General features: G+C 42.4%; 1 protein-coding gene across 2 annotated transcripts in view; it reads left to right on the forward strand.

Annotated features, from left to right (window-relative positions):
* Positions 1-9,869: 9,869 nt before the first annotated feature.
* LOC109567083 (ATP-binding cassette sub-family C member 4-like) overlaps positions 9,870-19,115 on the forward strand; it is a 206,945-nt gene continuing 197,699 nt past the window's right edge. Inside the window, exon 1 of one of the 2 annotated variants that reach the window (XM_070800398.1) lies at positions 9,870-10,537. In XM_070800398.1, coding sequence (XP_070656499.1) covers positions 10,464-10,537 — 74 coding nt within the window. In that variant the 5' untranslated portion in view covers positions 9,870-10,463. The remainder of the gene's footprint in view (positions 10,538-19,115) is intronic. The other variant, XM_070800397.1, reaches the window with a different exon arrangement.

Consider the following 19,115-nt stretch of genomic DNA (forward strand, 5'->3'; position numbering starts at 1 on the left):
GGATTTCATCTTTTTAGGTATATTCTTTTCTGCTGCTGCTACTGCTGCTAAGTTGCGTCAGTCGTGTCCGACTCTGTGCGACCCCATAGATGGCAGTCCACCAGGCTCCCCTGTCCCTGGGATTCTCCAGGCAAGAACACTGGAGTGGGTTGCCATCTCCTCCTCCAATGCATGAAAGTGAAAAGTGAAAGTGAAGTCGCTCAGTCGTATCCGACTCTTAGCGACCCCATGGACTGCAGCCTACCAGGCTCCTCCACCCATGGGATTTTCCAGGCAAGAGTACTGGAGTGGGGTGCCATTGCCTTCTCCAAGGACACCTTTATCAACTCTTAGCAGTTTCTGGACACTTATCTAAATAATGAACTAGTTTTCCAAAAGGCTGGAATCAAAATAACTGAAAATCCCATTTTTATTATGATATCTTAATGTGGTTTAGTCAGTCAGTCGTTCTCTTTTGTGACCCCATGGACTGTAGCCTGTCAGGCCTCTCGGCCCATGGGATTTCCCAGGCAAGAATACTGGAGTGAGTTGCTGTTTCCTTCTCCAGGGGATTTTCCCGACCCAGGTATCAAACCTGAGTCTACTGCTTGGCAAGCAGATTCTTTACCACTGAGCCCCCAGAGAAGTCATTGGCCCACATTGAGCAGTTTTGCTTCAGTTTTTACACCAGGGCTCTATATGATAGTGTAACGATGCAGATATGACTGAGGGCCAGTGGGAAGTAACACAGGTAACACATTACTAATAACAAAGTTCTGAAATGTGTGTGTGGCTTCTTTTCATGAATTAGATCACATTCAAGATTTGAATACTAACATGATACTTATTTACTTTCTTAAGTGGGAGAGAAATTTGTGGTGTTAAATTCTGTCCATTTGTTATAGCAGTGCTGTCCACAGAAATATATAGTGAGCCACATCTATAAATTTAAATTTGCAATAACCATGTGAAAAAGTTAAAAGGGACAAGTGAAAGTAATATTAGTAAGACCTTTTTGAAACTATGTGTCAAAAATACATCAGCATGTAATAAACAGGAAAAAATCATTGAGACAAAAAAGAGTTTTATGCTATCTTTGAAATCTGTGGTGTATTGTACAGTTAAAGCACACCTCAATTTGGACCAGATGCATTTAAAGTCCTCAAAATCATTATGTGAATAGTGTTACTGTATTTGACAACCCAGGGTTTATAATATTAATAAGGATTTTCATGGGTTCAATGGAGTGAATGTAGTTTTCATAATTGGAAGCATGTTCCTCATAGGTGTCATAGTTTGGGTTCCCCCAGTAGCAGACTGTGAGGCAAACATTTGCATGAAAGTGGTTTATTTGAGAAGTGATCCTAGGAAAACACATGTATGGAGTGGATAAGTGAGACAATAAAGGGAAGGAAACCAATAAAGTGTGTGTTATCAAGAAAGTTACTGCTTTTGCAACTGGGTTCCTTCCCTCAGAGTTATCCTGGGAGACAGAATTATTCCAGCTGACAGGCAAGGGCACTGGGGCATTTATCTACCCACTCCCCATCCATCACTGGTTAAGGGCTGAATCCAAGGTTTTTTACTTGCTTTGCATATGGCCCCAGTGTGGTTCCATAGCTAGAAAGAGGCCCTAAGTGGAGAATTGCAGATAAGCAGTGAGCTCCTTGGTCCTGGAGAAGAATCAGAGGACACGAGCTAGAAAGTAACAGCTTCTGCTCCAGCAGGTCACACCATCCAAGGAGGGATCCTGTTAGCCTCAAGAGCCCTAAGGACTTGATGTCACTGAGACTCTGCTTTATACCAATCCTCCTGTTCACTTATGTATCCCTAGTTCCTGGAATAGTAGGTGTTCAATAAATAGTTGTTGACTGTATGGCTTTCCCTGAGTACCTGCTTCACTCTTTCAGGCTCTCCATGTAAATAAATGGGGCACATGGTTACCAATCATGTGTCATGTCCTTAAAACTCCCTCATCAGAAAGGAAAGAGAGGTGTTCTCTTTCTAGCTCCAGCAAAAAAGAAAACAGAAATTACCCCCCGCTCAACATTCTCAAGGAAGAAATCCAGTTGGTCTGGTTAGCCATGAGGTTATCTGTGGGCCAAGGCCTTTGCATATTGACATGGCATATTATGATTGGCTAGATTTCAGTTGGGTGCCCAGCCCTGAGTTTACAGAGGTAGATATATTTATAGAAGGAGGAGTGATAGAGAGATTGTCACCATATTCAGAGCTATGGATACCCACAGGATTATGTTTAAATTGTGAATCCCATTTGTCCTGTATGTCTTGATAGAAAAATGCTTGAGGACCAACCAGCCCTGTCCCACCCGAGCCATTTTAGTTCTGTTGTTAAACCTGCTGCAGATTTAACACAGCTTTGACCATATGTCAGAGATCCTATAGACCAGTGGTCTCCAACCTTTTTGGCACTAGGGACCAGTTTCATGAAAGACAGTTTTTCCATGGACCAGGGAGGGTGGGATGGTTTTGAGATGATTCAAGCTCATTACATTTACTGTGTACTTACTTCTTTTATTATTATGTTGTGACTATATAATGAAATAATTATACAACTCACCATACTGCAGAATCAGTGGGAGCCCTGAGCTTGTTTTTCTGCAACTAGATAGTCTCATTTTGGGGTGATGGGAGAGACTGACACCTGAAGTGTGCTGTTTATGTCCAATCTACTCTGCAATCACATTTTGGTTGCTGTCACTGCAGAAAACCCTGCTTCCCAAAGAATATGGAAGCAGACTTTTCAGTGCTTTGTGGCAATCTCAGGATATTCTGTCTTTAATCTAGAACATATAGAGATTTGAAATTGTCTCAAACATACTTTTTAGATCATCATCATTTACAATCTCAAGAAGGTGATCCTCTCTTACAACAGATAAAGTCGATTCACCTGGCTTATTTGCAAATGGATCACAGATCCATTCCTTTCCAGTTCAAGACTGTTTCGTGGTTGGGAAGTAATGCTCAAACTCTTTCGAAAGCTGAAATAGGTGATCACACACCAGCCAGGATGAAGAAGGCCCTGGCTCAGTCTCTTTCAAAATCTCTGTTAATATTTGAAACATGTCAAAACCCCAGTGTTCACTTGTTACCTCCATAATTCCAGTTTGGCATTCAATGCAGCCACTTTATCTGCTGACTTAAACACAGTTGTCCTTCTCCCCCAAAGTGATAGATAGATTGAGTTCATTCAGCAGGTTGAGTATGTCACACAGGTAAGCAAGGTTTGCAATCCCTTCTGTGTCACTGAAAGGTGCTGCCAGAAATATCTGGAGCATCTCTTGTACGTCAAAAACTCTGGCCAGTGATCTACCTTTGAAAGTCTTCTCACTTTTTTGTGCATAAGAAATGTGTGTGCTTTGCATCCATCTCCTCACAGAACTGTATGAGCAGATGGGAGCTAAGGGCATGCACTGTGATGTAGTTGATCATTTAGTCACACCCTGCAAACATTGTTAAGTTCAGGTGACACTTTTCAGCTAGCCAGCATTTCTCTATGGATAACAGTGTATATTGACTCACATTTAAAAGCGATCTCTTTGAGTCAACTAGTGAAACAAGAAAGCCATCCAGTCATGGCAACCACTGTGTGCACAGACCAACACAAAATGACCAATTCAGTTTTCCTGATATGTAATTTCAAAGACTTAAATAGTTCTGTAGTTGTGGTATTGGTTGGCAACAAAAGTGCCCACAACGTATCCTCATGCACATCCTCCTGAAAATATAGCTCATAGAAGCAAGCATTGTTGTCTTTTTGTCAACATCAGTAGACTTGTTCAGTTGGATTGCATACCACGGTGACTCATTAATCTTTCCTACAATTGTATCTCAATATCCTCTGCTGTTTCACCAATTCATCTAGCTATGCTGCTACTGTTAAGTCGCTTCAGTCGTGTCTGACTCTGTGCGACCCCGTAGATGGCAGCCCACCAGGCTCTGCTGTCCCTGGGATTCTCCAGGCAAGAACACTGGAGTGGGTTGCCATTTCCTCCTCCAATGCATGAAAGTGAAAAGTGAAAGTGAAGTCACTCAGTCATGACCGACTCTTAGCGACCCCATGGACTGCAGCCCACCAGGCTCCTCCGTCCATGGGATTTTCCAGGCAAGAGTACTGGAGTGGGGTGCCATTGCCTTCTCCGTCATCTAGCTATGGTACTAGCCAAAAGAGGGAACGGTGCTACCTTTTGAACTTCAGCCTCTCCTAAAAGTTCATGAAAGTTGTCCTTAGCAACAGGCAGGATTGACTCTTCAGTAAGAGTGAAGGACTTTTTAACTTTAGCAATGATGTTCACCACTAAGAATGATGCTCTCAGTGCAGACACATTTGATGAAGTTGTGACCATCACTAATTGCTTCTGTTCTTTGTGTTCACATATTTCCTTTTGAAAAACTCCAAAGGCTTGTCTTTCAATGCAGGGTGCTTGTTTTCCATGTGAAAACAGTTGTGACGGTTTGGTGGCTTCATTGCATAACTGGTTGCAAATATATGTGTTGCACTTAACCTGTAATTGAAGTAGAACTCTTGATATTTTATCTTAATTGAAGTTTTCTTTTGTTGGCAGTCTTAGACTCTTCTGCTGTCTCATCATTGGGTCTCTCCCCCTTATCAAAGAAGCTCTGACTCTGTTTTTTACTCATTTTGGCTAAAGTTAGCTTGTGGGCTTACCTAAACTGTGACAGAGACAAGTATGCAGTGCAGGAAAGAGGCACTGATGGAAGTAATGGGCAGGCCTTGTGCACAGTAAAATTAGTGTCAGATTCTGCCTTAAAGCCTATCACGAGATGCAGCTGTGCAATTGAAGTACCAACTCATGTGCTACTGTACGGCCTGCGAACAGATGCAGCTTGTCACTTGCCACTCATTGAAAGGGTCTTGATATGAGTCTGCAAGCAACTGGCTTATTACAGACCCTCTGCTGTCAACCTCTCTGCTAATGATAATCGTACTTGCAGATGCTCCCCAGTGCTAGCGTCATCACTTCAGCTCCACCTCAGATCATAATGTATTAGATTCTCACAAGGAGTGCTCAACCTAGATCCCTCACGTGAGCAGTTCACAGTAGGGTTCATGCTTCTATGAGAATCTAATGCTGCTGCTAATCTGACAAGAGGTAGAGATCAGATGGCAATGTGAGTGATGACAAGTGGCTCTAAATACCCATTAAGCTTCTCTTCCTCGCCCATTGCTCACCTCTTGCTCTGTGGCCAGGGGTTGGGAACTCCTGCTGTAGACCATATAATAATTTATAGTTTGCACAGATACAGATTTCCCCTATGATCCCTTAGATTTATTTGGAAATGAATCATCAAGTCCAACAAGATTTAATTTCTCCTTAGATGTTGTATTGTCAATGGCTGGCTTCATTAACTCAGCATAATATATTCAATGTTCATCCATGTTGTGGCATACATACATGTATCTATCTTTACAAATAATATCCTATTGCATGTAATACCAGATTTTATTTATCCATTCATTAGGTGGTGTACACTTGCTTCCTCCCATCCCTAACACCCCTAATTATTACCTTTTCATGAATAATGGTGTTATACCATTAGTAACGAAGTTTTCATGTGGGCATATGTTTTCATTTATCCTGGATAGATAACTATGAGCAGAATTTCTGGGTTATGTGGTAACTTTGTGGTTGTACCATTTTACATTCCCACCAGCAATATATGAGAATTCCAGTTTCTGTACATCCTTTCCATCACTTGTTATTGTTCTTTTAGTTGTAGTATTGAACAATTTCAGATCAGTAAACAAGTGCAGATAGAGGTCTTATGACATCTCCCCCATGTTTGTAAGCTCTGTGTCTGGCCTAGTGGTCCTGTGCCTGAAAGGCATTCATTGAACATTGTTGCACTGAAAATAAATTCATCAGTGCCATCTCTTCAGATTCCATATATATGTGTCAGTATACAATATTTATATTCCTCTTTCTGACTTACTTCACTCTGCATAATAGGCTCTAGTTTCGTCCACCTCATTAGAACATATTCAAATCTGTTCTTTTTCATGGCTGAGTATTGGAGAAGGAAATGGCAACCCACTCCAGTGTTCTTGCCTGGAGAATCCCAGGGATGGGGGAGCCTGGTGGGCTGTCATCTCTGGGGTCGCACAGAGTTGGACACGACTGAAGCACCTTAGCAGCAGCAGCAGCACTAGTCCATTGTATATATGTGTGCCGCAGCTTCTCTATCCATTTATATGTCGATGGACATCCAGGTTGCCTGCATGTTCTCGCTATTGTAAACAGTGCTGCAATGAACATTTGGGTAAGTGTGTCTTTTTCAGTTTTTATTTCCTCCGGGTATATGCCTAGGGGTGTGATTGCTGGGTCATATGGTGGTTTTATGCCTAGCTTTTTAAAGAGTCTCCATACTGTCTTCCATAGTGACTGTATCAGTTTACATTACAAGAATGTTCCCCTCTCTCCATACCCTCTCCAGCATCCATTGTTTCTAGGCTTTTTGATGATGGGCACTCTGGTGTGAGGTGGTAACTTCTTGTAGTTTTGATTTGCATTTGTCCAATAATGAGTGATGTTGAGCATCTTTTCGTGTGCCTGTTACCCATCTGTATGTCTTCTTTGGAGAAATGTCTCGTCAGGTCCCTTTCCCACTTTTTGATTAGGTTGTTTGCTTTTCTGGTATTGAGTTGTATGAGCTGCTTGTATATTTTAGAAATGAATTCTTTATCAGTTGTTTCCTTTGCTATTATTTTCTCCCATTCTGAGGGTTGTCTTTTCACTTTGTTTGTAGTTTCCTTTGCTGTGCAAAAGCTTTTAAGTTTAATTAGGCAGTGCTTGTTTACTTTTGTTTTTATTTCCATTATTCTAGGAGGTGGGTAGGAGATCTTGCTTTGATTTATGTCATCGAGTGCTCTGCCTATGTTCTCCTCTAAGAGTTTAATAGTTTCTGGTCTTACATTTAGGTCTTTAATCCACTTTGAGTTTATCTTTGTGTATGGTTTGAGGTAGTGTTCTAATTTCATTCTTTTGCATGTAGCTGTCCAGTTTTTCCAGCACCACTTACTGAAGTGGCTGTCTTTGCCCCATTGTATATTCTTGCTCCCTTTGTCAAAAATTAGGTACCCATAGGTGGGTGGGTTCATCTCTGGGTTCTCTATCTTGTTCCATTGTTCTATATTTCTGTTTTTGTGCCAGTACCGTACTGTCTTGATTACTGTAGCTTTGCAGTTTAGTCTGAAGTCAGGAAGGTTGATTCCTCCAGCTCCATTCTTCTTTCTGAAGACTGTTTTGGATATTCAGGGTCTCTTATGTCTCCATATGAATTGCGAATTTTTTTGTTCTAGTTCTGTGAAAAGTGCCATTGGTAATTTGATCGGGATTGCATTGAATCTGTTGATTGCACTTAGTAGTATAGTCATTTCAAAACAAACAGAGTTTTATTTGTATTTGTTTTAGCTTTTACAAAATACTCTCACAAATTCTGAGGCTGACAGTAACCCTGTTGGAAGCAGGATGAGTGAAGCATCTAGAGCTCTGGTCCCTTGGCTCCAGAGCCAGTCCTCTGAACAGTGTAACATTGGATTTGAACATTTCTTCTAAATATCATAGTGGTGTATGTTCAGAAAATAATGCTAAGAAGTTTCAAAAAATCTTAATTAAAAAAAAAAATACAGCAGAAGCTGTAGGGACTGAGTGTATTTGACAGTTTGAAGACACTAATTATGGTCTTGAGACAGTTGTGGGGACCAGAGAGAACAGTCTGGGGAAGTGTGACAAGAGAAGTCAGTAGACTTCCAACTTCAGCAAGCAATTTATTCTTCTTTGAAGTAGAGGTAGTAGCTGAACATTTATAGGGATGGAGAAATGTAGAGAATTTCCAAGAGAACTGGAAATCAAGTGAGGAGTGATTATTTAGGTTGTTTGATTGCATTATCTGAGAAAGAGTTAACACCAGAAAGATGGGTAATTGGAAGTTGACAATGTTCAGCTTTGTCTTCCTTTTTTCAATAGAAAACTTCAAATATGCATGAGATATCAAAAAAAAAATAGTATAATAAACCAACAGCATGCCCATCAATACAAAATTATCAACAGTTTGCCATTCTTATATGTTTGAGTTATAAAAAACATTTGAATACATTAAGGGTTTCTTTAAAATTAATTTCTCCTTCAGCTTTATTGAGGTCTAATTGATGATCAAAAATTGTATTTATTTAGATGTACAACTTGATGACTTGACATACATATACATTGTGAAATGCTCATCATACCAAGCCAATCAATATATCTATCACTTCACATCTTAATCATTTAATTTTTTCTCTCTTGTATGTTGAGAACTCCCAAACTCTACTCTCTCAGCAAATGAAAAGGACACAGTACTGTACTGTCAACTGTAACCAAATTGCTGCACACTAGTTCTGCAGGACATATTCATCTTGCATAACTGAAGCTAAAAGTCATTATTAATAACACCATTTTAGCCAAGGTACATGGGAAATTATCAAAGAATATTGAGGTGATCTTATTATAAGCACCACAAACTTTGATCTTTCTTCATTTAGAATGAAAGGGAAGAGAAGCTGCTGAGCTGGTAAGATGACCACACAAATAACTTATCACTTATGAGTGGGAGCCCAAGATTTTATTTCAGCCCTACAGCATTGATTCATTCAGATAGCATATTCCAGACACTTTTCACACACTGACCATCCAACAGTGAGACAGTCATGCTGGACTTGGACTTGAATCCAAATCAAAATTCATCATTTACTGATTCAAAGATCTTGGAGAATGCTGTCCTTGAGCCTCATCTTTCTCATCTGTAAAACAGAGATAATACCTTCTTAAACAGGGCATTGTGGGAGTTAAAAGTGAATTAAGTTTCCCACAAATGCACATAACCTGTATTCTATAACATATTGCCACTATTACTCCACTAGGCAGGCCTGAGCTCATGATGAAAGAAATCATAAGGCAATCTTTCTGTCCCAAATTCCTCTTCAAAGAAGGCAGCAAAAAGCTCACAGAGGTCCCCCCACAATGTAACGTGTAAGATGCAAGACACCTCACATGTTGTGGCAATCTCCAATGAATTCATGTTTCGAAATCATTTGAAGTCTTCTAATCTTTTGTTACATTTGTTTAAGTCTTATAGCTCTACAAACATAATCTGTGCTAAACCCTTTTGTTGGCCATCGTCAAATGTTTGGTGCCTGGTTTGTATTGGCCAAACCAAGCCCTTGTGCCCAATGTACACTGAGGTGATATGAACTGAAATGTTGGTGTTCTGAGCAGAGAAAGGTTTATTGCAAGGGCCAAGCAAGGAGTAAGGATGCTCATGCTCAGAAGGCTGGAACTCCCCAGTGGATTTCAGGGGAGGTTTTTTAAAGGCAGTCTAGGGGAGAGAGTGGAGAGTACTTGATTTAGCTCATGCACTATTCTCTGCTTGATGTTGAGGAGCACGGTAATGCAACAGGGGTTATCATCATAAATCCTTAGGTTCAAGTTTATCATGGTCATCATGCAGTTAACTTCTTCCACCTGGTGGACTTTTTAGCATCTGCAAAACAACTCGGGAATGTGTACCAAACATATTATCTGTAGCCTTCTGGGAGGAACTAAAGATTCTGTGACTGCAGTATGGCTAATCTATTGATAAAGTTTTTTATTTTATTTTATTTTTTTTTATTACTTGTTCACATTTTTCCAGTCATTAATTCTTGAGCCAGCCTTTTGTGATTCAGATGAGGCCTGGGAGACTGAAGATTTTCTACAAACAAGAGACAGGCAGAGGGCATGGGGTTGGGGTAGGATCTATCCCAGGAAGGCCCCACTAGGTTCTGCTTCATTACAGTTGGAGAACTTCCCACAGGGCCCTTGTTTGGTTTTGATGAGGGCAGAGGGCCCAGAGAGGAGGCTTCTATCTCCTTCTGCTAGCTTTCTCCAGGTTTCCTCTGCAGCCCATGGGGAGCCTCTGAGCAGCAGAGATGGGCAGGGCCTGAGCCTCTCGTCTCCACCTTCTGGGTGAGTGCCTGGGCTCAGAGCAGGAACTTCCGCAGATTTTGCAGCCAGTTGCGTTCCTGGGAGCTGGGCTGGTTGTGCCCCGCAGTCAGCCTGCTGCCTTTATCAAAGAGCTGATAACTTTGCCTCCTACCTGCGTGAGGCTTCTGGAAGCATCTACCTGGCTGTCTCTTGGTCCTGCAGTCCCACACGTGGCACACTGTCTCTATCCTATGCCTGTGGCAACACCTGCACAGAAAGGGTGCCTCAGAGGTGGAGCCTGGAGGCTGCTCAGTCTTGGGAGGCGGACCTGGTGCACAAAGGGTGCTCCACTCTCAGAAGCAGTATGTTCTCAGGCTCCGGCCCAGTGGACCTGTGAGGCGGCCAGTCTCCAGCATCCCCGCCGGCGCCTCCAGGAGCAGCAGGAGCCCCACCGCCGCCTGAGCAGGGAGACCCTGGTCTGTGACCACCTTGGCTGGCAAGATGCTGCCTGTGTCCGCGGAGGTGAAGACCAGCCCGGTGCAGAAGGCGAACTTCTGCTCGCGCCTGTTTGTCTGGTGAGTGCCCTGTCTGAGCTGTGACATTCCACTGCGGGGCAAGCCTGACACTGTCGGCTTCTGTTGGGGACCAAGGGACAAGGCGAGGGAGCATGCCTGGGTGCCTGGGGCCGGTGGGGTTGGGACGTTGGGAGGGGTAGGGTTGGGAGGGGTACCAAGGAACCTGGTGTCAGGGGAACTGAGTCTCCCTGCCTTGCTGCTCTCCGCCTAGCCAGCCCTGGAGCCTGAGAGCTGATGCAGCAGGAGCAGAAGGCAAGGAGGTTGCTCAGGGGGAGCCACTGCCCAGCAGGAGAAGGGACTGGGCTCCCTACCTCCACCTTATTCAGTGGCCTCAGAACCATTCAGGAATTCGCTGTCAGTTCTGAAATAAGCTGCAACTCCCCCCGCCCCCCCACCCCCAAGCAAGCAGCTTGTGAACAATTTTCTTTATCTATTTAGTGCCCTGCATCTTTGCCATCTTCCAATAACGTCCCCACCTTTTCCCATGTTCCTTACACTCCCTCTTTCCCCCTGTCTATGACCATGTATTTCTTTCTGTCCCTCCTTTACTCCCTGTGTGGTCCTGTATGTCCTAGTACCTAGTTTTGGCCAATTTCATGTGTGTACAAAACACTATTGTTTTGTATGAAATGAATAGGGACTTTATTCTGGAACATGTGTTGCTTTTGCCTGGGGCACACGGCCAGGAGTAGAGTATGTATTTGACCACAGCCCCTGGCCCTATTGTGAATATCTCCACTTCTACCTTTGAGAACCAAACCCTGGGGATGGGGTCCCTGAAACCTGTGGCATCTTATCCAGATCTCTGTCCTTCAGAGAAGCAGTGCACAGTCTTGATGCAGGTGGTCCTGCCCAGGAGTCCTTTGGTCCTGAAACCACTGACAGGTCCATGAGCTGGGAGGAAACACAGAGATGAAAAGCACTGCAGAGAGTTAAAGCTCTTAATTGAAGTCTTCATCTAACAGCTGGGACTACAGATATGTAGGCCTGAACCTTTGGATTTTAATCCCACTTGGGTGATTATTAGGTCTTAAAGATAACCCATTTATCTTTTCCACAAATTCTGATACTTCTTTTATTGGACAGCCTAGGGGATCCCCAGGGGGATGGCAGCTCCTATGTTTGTTTTGATGGTGGTGTATTCATTGCATGTAGCTACATCCCTTGGCTATTTGATCACCCTTTAGGAAAGAAGGACCTAGAAGAAGGAATATGTGTGTGGTTACCATAAATAATAGCAAAGTAGACAAATGTCTCTTTAACGTCAAGTAAGGCAAGAAACTCTCAAAGCACATTCTGTTTGTTGACTTTGAAAATGTATGTGCATAGAAATGGAAGGTGAAGACTTCCAGTTTCATTGGCACCCATTTCCAGTTTTCCTGCTGGGGAGGAAGGAGCTATTACCTCTTATTTCATGCTTGAAGACTCTGAAGCATAGAGGTTGAGTAAGTTGCTTACCATCACACAGCTTGTAAGTGGTGGAGTGGGATCTCAAACCAGGAAGTCTGGTTCTGGGGTCTATGTTTCCTGTGTATGTAACTGTTGTGCTTGTCATGGAATTGGTTGCCTGGAATTGTGCCAGGGGCCTAGCCCAGGATGAGACCCCTTATCATGATGGGGAGGTTCTTTCTCCCTCAGATTCCCACAACCAATAAGTAAACTGATGGTGTGACTGGTAGAGCACAAGCTTTGCTCAGTGACCAAAGAATGGAAAAGCGGAGACTTAGTTTGCAAGTCAACCTCTCAGTCCAACTAGGTATATAGGAGGCTTGAAGTAAAAAGAAGGGAATCAGGTTAAGAGAGGGAGGAATATTCATGGCTTACCCAAAAATGCAGTGTGATTTGGACCTGAAATTAAGGTAGCACTCCTTTTTAGTCCTTGTATGAGCTCTTTGCTTTGTTGTTATAGCCATTGTCAACTTTAGTGGTCCTGGTTGGTGTGTAATTTATCATGCTTATATATTATACTGGATGCATAATGAGGCTCTGTGTCTACTAGATGTTCGAGCTTCTGCCATTTGGGTCCTACCTAGTTCTAATCAGTTCTTATTTTTTTCTTTCCTTTTGTGATTGAGCCTGAAACTCAGATAAGAGCAGTTGGTTTCCATTCGAGGGAGGGACAGGGATATATTTCTGGGTTATCAGCCTTTCCTTTTTACTGCTCCTTATTACTGAAGGACTCTGAAGGGGCAAAGGTTCATCTTCTGATCTTGCTACCTGCTAAGCATAGGCATTGTCACATACTGAGTTCAGTTCAGTTCATTTCAGTTGTTCAATGTGTCTGACTCTTTGCGATCCCATGTACTGCAGCACACCAGGTTTCCTTGTCCGTTGTGAACTCCTGGAGCTTGCTCAAACTCATGTCCATTGAGATGGTGATGCCGTTCAAATATCTCATCCTCTGTCGTCCCCTTGTCCTCCCGCCTTAAATCTTTCCCAGCATCAGGGTCTTATCCAATGACTCAGTTCTTTGCATCAGGTGGCCAAAGAATTTGTCCTTCCAATGAAAATTCAGGAAAGATTTTGTTTAGGATTGACTGGATGGATCTCCTTGCACTCCACGAGTCTTCTCCAAAATACAGTTCAAAAGCATCAATTCTTCGGTGCTCAGTTTTCTTTATAGTCCAAACCTCACATCCATTCATGACTACTGGAAAAGCCACAGCTTTGACTATACAGATGTTTGTCAGCAGAGTAATGTCTCTGCTTTTTAATATGCTGTCTAGGATGGCCATAACTTTTCTTCCAAGGATCAAGCGTCTTTTAATTCATGGCTGCAGTCACCATCTGCAGTCATTTTGGAGCCTCCAAAATAAAGTCTGTCACTGTTTCCATGTTTCCCCATCTATTTGCCATGAAAAGGAGTATGTCAAAGCTGTATATTGTCACCCTGCTTATTTAACTTATATGCAGAGTACATCATGAGAAACGCTGGACTGGAAGAAACACAAGCTGGAATCAAGATTGCCAGGAGAAATATCAATAACCTCAGATATGCAGATGACACCACCCTTATAGCAGAAAGTGAAGAGGAACTAAAAAGCCTCTTGATGAAAGTGAAAGTGGAGAGTGAAAAAGTTGGCTTAAAGCTCAACATTCAGAAAACGAAGATGATGGCATCCAGTCCCATCACTTCATGGGAAATAGATGGGGAAACAGTGGAAAGAGTGTCAGACTTTATTTTTTGGGGCTCCAAAATCACTGCAGATGGTGACTGCAGCCATGAAATTAAAAGACGCTTACTCCTTGGAAGGAAAGTTATGTCCAACCTAGATAGCATATTCAAAAGCAGAGACATCATTTTGCCAACAAAGGTCCGTCTAGTCAAGGCTATGCATAGTTTTTCCTGTGGTCATGTATGGATGTGAGAGTTGGACTGTAAAGAAGGCTGAGCACTGAAGAACTGATGTGTTTAAACCGTGGTGTTGGAGAAGACTCTTGAGAGTTCCTCGGCCTGCAAGGAGATCCAACCAGTCCATTCTGAAGGAGATCAGCCCTGGGATTTCTTTGGAAGGAATGATGCTAAAGCTGAAACTCCAGTACTTTGGCCACTTCATGTGAAGAGTTGACTCATTGGAAAATACTCTGATGCTGGGAGGGATTGGGGGCAGGAGGAGAAGGGGACGACAGAGGATGAGATGGCTGGATGGCATCACTGACTCGATGGACGTGAGTCTGAGTGAACTCAGGGAGTTGGTGATGGACAGGGAGGCCTGGCGTGCTGCGATTCATGGGGTCGCAAAGAGTCGAACATGACTGAGCAACTGAACTGAACTGAACTGAACTGTTGGGACCAGATGCGTGATCTTCATCTTTTGAATGTTAAGTTTTATGCCAGCTTTTTTCACTCTCCTCTTTCACCATCATTGAGAGGCTCTTTAGCTCTTCTTTTCTTTCTGCCATCAGTTCAGTCAGTCAGTTCAGTTGCTCAGTCATGTCCAACTCTTTGCGACACCATGAACCGCAGCACACCAGGCTGCCCTGTCCATCACCAACTCCCGGAGTTTATCCCAAACTCATGTCCATTGAGTTGGTAATGCCATCTAACCATTTCATCCTCTGTCATCCCCTTCTCCTCCTGCCTTTAATCTTTACCAACATCAGGGTCTTTTCAGATAAGTCAGCTCTTTGTATCAGGTGACCAAAATATTGGAGTTTCAGCTTCAACATCAGTCCTTCCAATGAACACCCAGGACTGATTTCCTTTAGGATGGACCTGTTGGATCTTCTTACAGTCCAAGGGACTCTCAAGAGTCTTCTCCAACACCACAGTTCAAAAACACCAATTCTTCTGCACTCAGCTTTCTTTATAGTCCAGCTACCACATCCATACATAACTACTGGAAAAACCATAGCCTTGACTAGATCAACCTTTGTTGACAAAGTAATGTCTCTGCTTTTTAATATGCTGTCTAGGTTGGTCATAACTTTGCGGCAGCAATTACGATCTGAAGTGATTTTGGAGCCAAAAAAAGTAAAGTCAGCCACTGTTTCCACTGTTTCCCCATCTATTTGTCATGAAGTGATGGGACCAGATGCCATGATCTTCGTTTTCTGAATGTTGAGCTTTAAGCCAACTCTTTCACTCTCCTCTTTCACTTTAATCAAGACACTTTTTAGTTCTTCTTCACCTTCTGCCACAAGGGTGGTGTCATCTGCATATCTGAGGTTATTGAAATTTCTCCTGGCAATCTTGATTCTGGTTTGTGCTTCATCCAGCCCAGGCTTTCTAATGATGTACTCTGCATATAAGTTAAATAAGCAGGATGACAACATACAGCCTTGACATACTCCTTTTCCTATTTGGAACCAGTCTGTTCCATGTCCAGTTCTAACTGTTGCTTCCTGAACTGCATACAGGTTTCTCAAGAGGCAGGTTAGGTGATCTGGTAGTCCCATCTCTTGAAGAATTTTCCACAATTTATTGTGATTCACACAGTCAAAGGCTTTGGCATAGTCAATAAAGCAGAAATAGATGTTTTTTTCTGGAATTCTACAAACTTGCCATACTCCTCTCTCCAATCTCTTTTTCCGTGTCCAGTTTTAACTGTTGCTTCCTGACCTGCATACAGATTTCTCAGGAGGCAGGTCAAGTTGTCTGGTATTCCTGTCTCTTGAGGAATTTTTGCACAGTTTGTTGTGATCCACACAGTCAAAGACTTAGCAATAGTCAATAAATCAGAAGTAGATGTTTTTTGTAATTCTCTGGCTTTTTCTGTGATCCAACAGATGTTGGTAATTTGATTCTGGTTCCTCTGCCTTTTCTAAATCCAGCTTTAACATCTGGAAGTTCATGGTTCACGTACTATTAGATAATTTTGAGTATTACTTTGCTAGCGTGTGAGATGAATGCAATTGTGTGGTACTTTGAACATTCTTTGGAATTGCCTCTCTTTGGGATTGATGAAAACTGAACTTTTCCAGTCCTGTGGCCACTGCTCAGTTTTCCAAATTTGCTGGCATATTGAATGTAGCAATTTAAAAGCATCACCTTTTAGGATTTGAAATACCTCAGCTAGAATTCCATCAACTCCACTACCTTTGTTCGTAGTGATGCTTCCCAAGGGCTTACTTGCCTTCATGTTCCAGGATGTCTGGCTGTTGTCCAGTGATTATGCCACCATTGTTATCTGTGTCATGAAGACCTTTTTTGTATAGTTCTTCTGTGTATTCTTGCCACCTCTTCTTAGTATCTTCTGCTTCTGTTACATTCATAACATTTCTGTCCTTTATTGTGTCCATCTTTGCATGAAATTTTCCCTTGGTTTCACTAATTTTCTTGAAGAGATCTCTAGTCTTTCCCATTCTAGTATTTTCCTCATTTCTTTGCCTTGATCACTAGGAAGGCTTTCGTATCTCTCCTTGCTATTCTTTGCAAGTCTGCATTCAGATGGGTATATCTTTGCTTTTCTCCTTTGCCTTTCTCTTATCTTCTTTTCTCAGCTATTTGTAAGCCCTCCTCAGACAACCATTTTGCCTTTTTGCATTTCTTTTTCTTGGGGATGGTCTTGATCACTGCCTCCTGTACAATGTCACTTATCTCTGTCCATAGACCTTCAGGCACTCTGCTATCAGATATAATCCCTTGAATCTATTGTCACTTCCACTCTATAATCATAAGGTATTTGATTTAGGTCATATCTGAATGGTCTAGTGCCTTTCCTTACTTTTTTCAATTTAAGACTGAATTTTTCACTAAGGAGTTCATGATCTGAACAGTTAGCTCCTGGTCTTGTTTTTGCTGACTGTATAGAGTGTCTCCATCTTCAGCTGCAAAGAATATAATCAATCTGATTTTGGTATTGACCATCTGATGATGTTCATGTGTAGTCTTTTCTTGTTTTGTTGGAAGAGGGTGTTTGCTATGACCAGTACATTCTCTTGGCAAAAATTTGTTTGCCTTTGCCCTGCTTCATTTTGTATTCCAAGGTCAAATTTGCCTGTTATTCCAGGTATCTCTTGACTTCCTACTTTTGCATTTCAGTCCCCATGATGAAAAGGATATCTTTTTTGGGGTGTTAGTTCTAGAAGGTCTTGTAGGTCTTCATAGAACCATTCAACTTGAGCTTCTTTGGCATTACTGGTTGGGGCATAGACTTGGATTACCATGATATTGAATAGTTTGCCTTGTAAACGAACAGAGAGCATTTTGTCATTTTTGAGATTGCACCCAAGTACTGCATTTTGGACTCTTTTGCTGACTATGATGGCTACTCCATTTCTTCTAAGGGATTCTTGCCCACAGTGGTAGATATAATGGTCATCTGAGTTAAATTCACCCATTTCACCCCATTTTAGTTCACTGATTCCTAAAATATCAATGTTGACTCTTGGCATCGCCTGCTTGACCACTTCCAATTTACCTTGATTCACGGACGTAACATTCCATGTTCCTATGCAATATTGTTCTTACAGCATCGAACTTTATTTTCATCACCAGTCACATCCACAACTGGGTGTTGTTTTTGCTTTGGGTTAGAGGAGCGGATTTCTCCTGATTCCACCAAAATGAATCTGATTGTCACCAGGCTAGAGTCCCAATTGCTCATAGCCTTGGGTAAAGACCATCTGCCACTTGGTTGTCTCAGTTCTCTAAGAGATAAAACTAATGAGACAATTGAAGAATCATGGGCCGAAGAGCCAGAAAAGGAGAATAAATGTAAGGGGTTCTAAGAATGGCCTTAGAAGCCCAGGGAAGCTGGGGAACCTTCTTTTGTTCCTGTCACAAATTTGTTCAGCCAGGCCCTTTCTGTTTTGAGTATTTGGCCAAGTGACCTTCTCTCTATTAAAGAAGAATTTTTATTGGAGTATAGTTGATTTACAGTGTTGTGTTAGTTTTAGGAGTACAGCAAAGTAAATCAATAGACATATATCCACTATGTTTAAAAGGTTCTTTTCTTTAAAAAAAGATAAAAGCTATTACAGAGTATTAAGTAGAGTTCCCTCTGCTACACAGTAGGTTCTTATCAGTTATGTCTTTTATATATAGTTCCCTGGTGACTCAGACTGTAAAGAATCCGCCTGCAGTGCAGGAGACCAGGCTTAGATCCCTGGGTTGGGAAGATCCAGTGAGGAGAGCATGGCAACCCACTCAGGTATTCTTGCCTGGAGAATTCCCATGGGCAGAGAAGCCTGGCGGGCTGCAGTTCATGGGGTTGCAAAGAGTTGGATACGTATGTAGTAGTTTATGTATGTCAATCCGAGTCTCTCAATTTGTCCCTTCCTCCCTCCCTCGCTGGTAACCATAAGTTCATTTTCTACATCTGTAACTCTGTTTCTCTTTGGTAGATAAGTTCATTTATACTGCTTTTTAAGATTCCGTGTATAAGTGATACCGTATGATATTTGTCTTTGTCTGCAAGCAGTTTTCTCTGGCAATTGGGATGTGCTCTTTTCTATCTAACCACAAGTGTTAACATAAAAACAGCAGGAAATGGTTGGGGCACAAATTCCCCCTTGATCAGCCAGCAGGTAGTCGAGCTTTGCAGTGATCAATTGTCATGTGGGCCAGAGGCTCTAGTGAAGATTTTGTCATTCTAAGGTTAGAACTGGGTTCTCTACTTACCTAGGCCAGTCTCTGACTTTTTTAATTTCTTTTTTTTATACTTAGGGTATTATAAATTCTTTCTCATGCTAGGCTCACCAGGGATCCTACAAGAGTGACAACTGCTATTACCAGTCCAGCTCCCCTCCTGACTAGATGAATGGCCCCCTTTGATTCACAGGTTGTGCAAGTGTAATTAAAATCTGAATGTAACCTTGATCTGGGTGTGAACCACATATAGCCCAGTGTCCCCTGGTAGTTTTCTTGGAGATGGTTGATGGCCCAACATGGGTGGCCCTTGCTACAAGGTCCTCAAGGAACAAACATCCCTCAGGGGCACACACACGGTCTTTGAATTTTATTGAGTCTTGTTTAGGCTTATGGTGGTGCCCTTCCATCCAGGGTACTTGCGCATGGCCAGGCCCCTCCATGTTTGGTATGATCCTGTCCCCAGAGCCCTTAAGCATGGTAATTATCTAGAGTCGGCCATGCCTGTAGGTGGAGGGCTCATAGTAAATGGTTGGTTGGACCCCC

The sequence above is a fragment of the Bos indicus genome, chromosome 12 (genome assembly GCF_029378745.1).
Source record: "Bos indicus isolate NIAB-ARS_2022 breed Sahiwal x Tharparkar chromosome 12, NIAB-ARS_B.indTharparkar_mat_pri_1.0, whole genome shotgun sequence".
Lineage (NCBI taxonomy): Eukaryota > Metazoa > Chordata > Mammalia > Artiodactyla > Bovidae > Bos > Bos indicus.